The sequence below is a fragment of the Gracilinanus agilis genome, chromosome 6 (assembly GCF_016433145.1).
Source record: "Gracilinanus agilis isolate LMUSP501 chromosome 6, AgileGrace, whole genome shotgun sequence".
NCBI lineage: Eukaryota > Metazoa > Chordata > Mammalia > Didelphimorphia > Didelphidae > Gracilinanus > Gracilinanus agilis.
In genome coordinates this window covers 291,724,894-291,732,699 of record NC_058135.1, presented here as the reverse complement: position 1 = coordinate 291,732,699, position 7,806 = coordinate 291,724,894, and the positions used below count along the sequence as shown (strand labels likewise).

The 7,806-nt window shown below is 41.9% G+C and overlaps 1 protein-coding gene across 1 annotated transcript in view; it reads right to left on the bottom strand.

Moving 5' to 3' along the window:
- Window positions 1-2,769: 2,769 nt before the first annotated feature.
- The window catches only part of LOC123252814 (LEM domain-containing protein 2-like), a 7,717-nt gene continuing 2,680 nt past the window's right edge, over window positions 2,770-7,806 (bottom strand). The window contains exons 2-4 of the mRNA XM_044682055.1: window positions 7,262-7,804; window positions 3,095-3,135; window positions 2,770-2,865 (exon numbers count right to left, since the gene is read on the bottom strand). Of these exons, the coding sequence (XP_044537990.1) occupies window positions 2,770-2,865; window positions 3,095-3,135; window positions 7,262-7,804 (680 nt within the window). The remainder of the gene's footprint in view (window positions 2,866-3,094; window positions 3,136-7,261; window positions 7,805-7,806) is intronic.

The window sequence follows — 7,806 nt, the reverse complement described above, 5'->3', positions numbered from 1 at the left end:
ATATATATATATATATATATATATGAACCAAACTGAATTGCTTCCCAGCTCCAGGAAGGGGGAGGGATGTAAGGGAGGAAGACAATTTGGATCATATAACTTTGGAAAACTTTTGTGGAAATTTATTACATGTAATTAATAAAATATCTTTTAAAAAATGTAAATTCTTTGAAAGCATTTCATTTCTGTCTTTTTTATCCCCAGCACTTTAAGCATAGTGCCTGGCACATAATAGGTAGTTAATTAATTCTTGTTGACTGACTGGTCAAAGAAAGATGAAAGTGGAAAAAAAGGCCACTGATTTAGCAGTTAAGACTTTAGAAACAGCAATCTCAACTAAGTGGTAGGACTGGAAGCCAGATGACAAGGGATTGAAGTGAGTGAAAGGTGATTAGTGGAGGGCAATGAAGTACAGACTGTTTTTATTAGAAGTTTTCCTGTGAAAGGAGAATGACAATGGTAGGATCTAGTTTAAAATCTTTTTAAGGATAGAGGAGATCAAGACATATTTGTAAGCAATAGTAAAGAAGCTAATGGATACTGAAAAACTGAAGCTAAGGGAAGCAATATTAATATGCTTTATGGAAAAGTAGACATTTAGAGAATCAGGAAGAATGGATAAAATTAACATGTTCTTTGGACTCTCTTTTGGCTCTTTTAAACCAACCTTCTCATTTGATAGCTAAGCTAAGATCAAGAGACAGGAAATAGTTTGCCCAAGTTTACATAGCTACTTAGGATAACCTCCACTCTTATCTAGCTAGACAGTCCGACTGGTTAAATTGAATTCTCATGATCTTGATACTACATCTTTGTATAATTAGAATTTGAACCCAGAACTCTGAATCCCAGCATTCACTTTCATTCTCACATTACATCCTTACATTTTGGAGATAAAGTTTGTGTGTGATCCCACTCCTCTCCCTCTTTTCCCGCTAACACAGCTGGGAAAACTCTTTACTCAGGCTTTTACTTTTGTCTTTTTTATTTCTTCTACTTCAAGTGATTATTAATAAATCTTATAAAATATAATACTTGGAGTTATTGGCTATTAATTTTAATCTTACATCTTATAGCAGCTCCTGTCAGAATCTTCTAACAAATCCCTATAGTCTTATGCCACTTGTGTAAGTGAGAGACATATTTACGTATGTCTTTACATATCAGAGGGGAGGGGAAACTTTTTTTATAGCTATGAATCTGGTATACTGCACTGTCCAAAATTAGGTTACATTTGCTCCCCTAATCTGGGTGTTTTGTAAAAATTGTGAGTGTGTAAGAAGACCTTTTTTCCAGTGTATACCATATTTATATATGTATCAGTCTATCTTTTTCTTTTAAAGAGTTCTCATTTTAGAAATGTACTTATTTTTTGGGGGTAGCTTATATAATACTGATGTGGTATTTAGACATAATGGTACCAGTGGAAGTGGCAAGGGAAAAGGAAATATTCAGGAAACTTTCTAACTTAAAAAAACACTCCAAAACAAAGACTTAGGACAAAGATTTTTTCTTCTGAATTTCTCCCTCTTGTAAACTGGACCATCACATTTTTTGCTTTCCTTATTTCATCTCCACATACATGCAGACTCTCTTCTCTAGGGCTCAATTGGGATTTTCTTGGGGAAGACCTCCTACTTTCGGGCAGGTAGGTGGCATAATGGATAGAGTGCTAGAAAAATCAGAAAGACCTGAGTATTGTGCCTCAGATACTTACTAGCTCTGTCATCCTGGGTGAGACATTTAGTCTCTCTTAGCTTCAGGTTCCTTATCTGTAAATGAGGATAATAGCCCACCTCATAAAGTTGTCATAGCAACTGAATAAGATAATATAGATAAAACACCTTGCAAGTCTTAAAGACTATATAAATTTTATAAATATAAGTTAGTTATTCTCATTACTCTCATCGATCCAATTAACCAGCTCATGTCTATGGTGCTTTCATTTTTTTTTACAAACTGCTTTCCTCCCAATGGCCCTGAGAAATTAGAAAGTGTAAGAATTTTTATCCTCATTTTACAAATGAGCAAACTGAAGCTCAAAGAATAAGTGATTTATTTCAGGTCATATAGAGAGTAAGAGGGAAAGCTTGGCCTCAAACTTATTAAGGAGAATACTATTATATCCCACCTCCACCCTTTCTCCAATAGCTTAAATATTACACAGTCCAAATCTAGACAGTTATGATACAGGTGAGTGAAACCTCGGTTTCCCCTTCATTAACAGGGCTAACATAGAGCTGAACGCGCTGCAATTCAAAAGTGTCAGCTACCCTATCTTTCTTTCCAAACTCCTAGCTGCTGGAGATCTGAACTGGTGTCCTAGGATGCTTGGGCATTACATAGCTAATAATTAGACTACTAAGTCATGCCCTCTGGCAGCATGAAAGCTGTTTCTGGGAGAATTTATGACCTGACAATTTATTACCCTGTATCTTCCCCAGACAATCGCCAAGACCAGAGCATCACTTCTTTCTAATACTGTTTTCATGACTCATAAATGGATGTAGTTACTTGCCTTTCCCATATATTATTTGTAGGGCACGTTGGTGTTTCATAAACAAATCTGAGGACAGACTAAGAGGGCTAATTCCACTGGAGCTGCATCTGAGAAAACACAATCCACCATGCCTAAAATCAAGGCACATTTTAAAAGTCCACAGTCCTCCCCTTGAGATTCTTGCTGGGAAGGGGGACAGATGCTAAACTGGAAAGCAAGCTTCTTGATACTTGAAATCAAATCCTTTATTCCCTGAGTCAGGTAGGTTTTTACAGGTCTGCAAACAAGCCATTGTATTTCCCAAAAATCAACTTGGGAGCAGACAGATCAAAGTTACTGATGTTGCAAATGATGGAAGAGCTTTTCTAACAGGATGGGTGTTGGATCTTTAGGGGCTCAATTCCATGCATTTCAGATTCTCCTATATAGCTAAAATTGAGTCTGACACGAACATCATAGACTATTTGATTTTGGTATATTACCGAAAGTACTCCCTGAAAATGATCCTATTATGATCTTTTCTGGGGAAGTTTACCTCTCTAGAGAGGGCTGCATCCTCAGGAGGAATAATAAAAAGCTAGGAAACAAACTTACCGCATCTGTTTTCCTCTCACAGTCCACTGGCAACAACTTCACTAAGACCAAAAAAGAAACAGAGAGGAGGTTAAAACATTGGGAAAAAGAAAAGCACCCTCCCTAGACTCTGGGCAAGCCGAACCTGAATGTAAGGCTTCATTTATAAATGGGCCTGCTACTATGTAGCCTTTATTTGCAAATGTTTATTTTCTTTAAAAAAACAAAAAAAAACAAAAAAAAACTCTTACCTTCTGTCTTAGAATCAGTACTAAGTGGGGCAGGTAGGTGGTTCAGTGGATTGAGACCCAGGCCTAGAGATGGGAGGTCCTGTTGAGTTCAAATCTGGCCTCAGACACTTCCCAGCTGTGTGACCCTGGATAAGTCACTTACCCCATTGCCTATCCCTTACTGCTCTTCTGCCCTGGAACCAATACTTAGCATTGATTCTAAGACAGAAGGTAAAGGTTTTAAAATGATATTAAGTATTGGTTCCAAGGCAGAAGAGCAGTAAGGGATAGGCAATGGAGATTAAGTGACTTATCCAGGGTTACAGAGCTAGGAAGTGCCTGAAACCACATATGAATCTAGGACCTCACATGTCTAGGCCTGACTGTCTATCCACCCAGTCACCTGGTGGACTCTGCAAATATTTCTTTACCAAGATTAATGAGACTTTTGAGTCTAAAATCTTCTGTATGTTCAAAAGACCTCTTTGTTAAAAGTAAAAGTGTCTGTTGGCATTGTGTACAACAGTTTGGAATACAAGACTCAGAGCTGGTAGGACCCATTTGGAAGGGCTCCAACCTCGAAAACTGAGTCTTAGACACTGGGCTTTATACCATGAGCATCAGAGTCCAGGAGAACTAAAGTCACAAAGAATTAGTTAAACTTGGGTCAGCTTCATTTCTCTTGACTGGTCATTCTACTGCTACTCTGACTGAGCTGGTATATCCCAATCTACCTGTGTCTTTCTAGGCTTGCTTTTAGAACAAACCTTTCCAGCCCATTCTTTTACTTTCTAAATCAAGGGAACAATAAATCTGTATGGATGCTCAAGCATTAATTTATGGTGACTCTAAAGGAATGATTTGATTTTTTCAAAAAGAAGCTTATTTAAGGAGTTTCCTGAGCTTCTCATAAGAAGGGAAAGGCAGCCTGAACTTGTTCCTGGACACAGTCAATATTAATCAGGCTGAATTAATTATCATGATCTGCAGATCATGCAGAGAATATTAAAAGTTGGTACATTATTTGATCTGTCGTTTCAGACTTAAATATATAAGAAAACAATATGGACAGTGTCAATTCCTGTTAAGACTAAGGTCCAGAGAGAAATAAGGCAAATTTCTCTGTGAAAACTAGCAAACACACACAAGTACTTCATTCATCTTGAGGAAGATGTATTGATATCCCCATGACCTCCTCAAGTGTGAGTCCAGGTGAAAATGCTAGTATAGGGCATCACAGATGGTAAAGGCCAGAATTTTCTTGGCAATCAGAAACAGCTCAACAGAAGGAAAACAAATTACTTTTGTGTATATAGAATTACATGTAGGCATGAGAGAAGCATAATTGGGAGTTTTTTCTAAGACATAGAATTAGAATTTTAAAAAGGAGTGGAAAGAAAGGGAAGAGTTATATACCTGTAACAATTATTGCAATAAAAAAATACCCTTACCTTCTTTCCTAAAATCAATACTGTGTGTTGTTCAAAAGTAGAAGTTAAGTGACTTGTCCAGAATTGAACAAGTAGGAGGTGTCTGAGGCCAAATTTGAACCCAGGACTTCCCAACCCTAACCCTGGCTCTCAATCCCCCGAGTCATCTAGCTTGCCCCCAATTATTATCATCTTAACTATTAATTCACACTGCTACATACGATTTAATTTACAAAGTGCTTTCCTCACAAAAATTCTAAGATAGTGTTTTTATCTCCAATTTACAGATAAGGTGAGTGAGGATGAGAGCAAAATGACTTGCCATCATCACATGACTAAATCTAGAAGCCAGAATTCAAATCCACATCATCTGACTCCATATCTAATGCTTTTTTCCATAATACTACATGGTTTCTTTTATGCTTCCAACTTTACAAAGTACTTTCTTCACCCACTGGCTAGTTTTGAGACCTTGGAAAAAATCACTCCCATATCTGGGCCTGTTATCTCTGGAAAGGGTAGGACCAGACAGCCTCTGTGGCCCCTTGCAGCTCTAATATGTGATGGTTCTAATTCAGTCCTAGAGTTTAGGAGCTATTAATATCTCTACTGGATGAAAAAAAAAAAAAAAAACAAACCTCAAGTCTTATCAAGAAGATAAGACAAAATCACAGAGCTCAGTGAGTGGTATAGCCCTAAGAGTGAAAACCAGACCACCTTGGGAAAGGTGGCAAGGAAGGGAGAAAGCAGCTCAAGGCTACTTGAGGCAATACCTTGGTTTTGATTACCAAATGGAGAATGGGTTAGGGACTGGGCAAGCTTGTTCAATAGGGAAAGTTTCTTTACCCTTGAATGAGGGTACCAGAAAGGGAGAAATGGAGTTAGAAGCCTGGGGGGATGAGAGTTATTATTGGAAAAAAACTATTATTATTTTATTTAGTAATAGAATTTTATATTCTACTATTAGGACTAGCTTCTGTAGTCCACTACTCCAGGAACTTCTGCTGAGAATATCATGCAAAAAAAAAGTTTAGAACTGAGGAAGGTAACAAATGAAGACAGCTCCCCTAATCCTGGTCCAGCAGCCTGAAGAAATAAAGGAGAGAAGGAGAATAGCCTTAAAAACTTGGAGGTAGGAATTAGGGGCTGAAATTATTACTAAAGACCTTCTCTGATATCTCAACAGATGGAAGGATGGAACCTGATAAAAACTGAGGACTTAAGGGCCCCATTATTATGGATCCCCTAACTTTTCCTACAGTAGCTAGTGGCAGAGAGAGCTGAACCTTGAAAGTGAGAATTTGGATCAGTGAAAAAATAGATGAAACTTTCTTCCCCAGAGTTGGTATAAACAGTAAGAAGGTAATGAGAGTTTAGTGGGCCTAGAGGTTAGAACTGGGGGCAGGGGACAGCTAGGTGGCATGGTGGATTGAGAATCAGGTTGAGAGATGGGAGGTCCTGGGTTCAAATCTAATTTCAGACATTTCCTGTATGATCTTGGGCAAGTCACTTAACTCCAACTGTCTAGCCCATGCCTCTCTTCTGCCTTGGAATCAATATTTATTATTGAGTCTGACAAAAGATAGGCATTAAAAAAAAAAAAAAAGAATTGAGGACAGACATTATTTCCAAAGACTACAATTCTTTCTGGAGCTGGTGGGAGATTAGAGCCCTGGCTAAAAGTACTGGGGGTGAGAGGAAGGTTGAGAGTTTAAATGACTGGAAATGATGAAAGCTGTCTTCTTTCTCTCAACAGGTAGGATAGGGAGGTCAGCAGGGAGCAGATAGTGTAAGTGTGGAGTTCCTGGCCTGGAGGTAAAAAGGAATACATTTCCCTTGGCTTCTCTAGGAGTTGGTATAGGAGAAGATGGTAGGCTGAGAGCTGAGGCAGATAAGAATCAGGAGATAGATGCTGTGGGCTCTAGGTCACACTCTTAATGTGTAAAATGAGAGAGTTGAACCATAAGTCCCTTCCAGTTCTAAGATCCGAAGAACAGCCTGTAATGGAAACTTTGCTGGACCTGGAATAGGAGGATCTGGAGTTCAGATGCCAGCTCAGCTACTTATTAACTATGTGACTTTGATTAAGTCACTTACCTGAGAGGTCTATTAGTTAGTTCTGGAAGGGCCCTTATTAGGTCATCTAGTCCAATCCCTTTCATTTGACAATTGAGGAAACAGACTCAGAAGTTACTGCCTCAAGATCATAGATATATAGCAAATGGCCAAGACAGGCCCTAGACCAGGGTCTTTTGACTCCAAATCCTGCACTCTCCCCACTGCACCAATCTGCCTTTCTCTCTGAGGGGGATCCCGCAGATGACAGTGTTAGGGCCCCCCCAGCGCTAAATCTGTAATCCTATAATCAAGCGTAGACGAGGGGGTGGGGCGGAGCTGGAGAGGAAGCTACTTGCCCCAGGTTCAGGGGTGCCCAACAGCTGAGGGAGGAAAGAGGGAGGCAGGTGAGGAAGCCAGGAGAAGGAGGGCTCCCTCCCCGCGGGGTAGGACAGGGCAGGGCGGCCACGTACTGTTCTCCTCCGCCTCCTGCGCCCGGGCGGGACCCCCCATCTTCACCCACAGGATGCCCAGGAAGACGACCAGCAGCGCCAGACTGGCCCAGCACAGGATGCGAGAGAGCCAGCGCTCCAGCCGCCGCCCCACCTCGGGCCGGGGCCGGCTGCGGGCCTGGGAGCTCCAGTGCGCAGTAGGGCTGCGGGCCGGGGCCGAGGCCGAAGCCGGAGCCGGAGTCCACCAGCGGCGGGCCCCGGGGCCGGGGCTCGGGGCGGGCGGCTCGTCCTCCTCGGAGCTGTCCCGCTTCTGCTCTCGCTCCCGGTTGAGGCGCCAGGCAGCCGCATTGCGGGCCCCGGCGGTTGCGTGGTGGATGCTCGGGCGGCTCCCGGCCCAGGATGAGGAGGAGGTGACGGCCCCTGGCCCCAGGCCCAGGCGCGCCGCCTCGGACCGCAGCGGCCCCACGCCGGGCCTCGCGCGCTGCCGGGCTTCGCCCCGCAGCCGCTGCAGCTTGTTGAGGTAGACGTCCCGGGTGGTGTCGGTGATGGGCCCGGGCTCAAAGCCT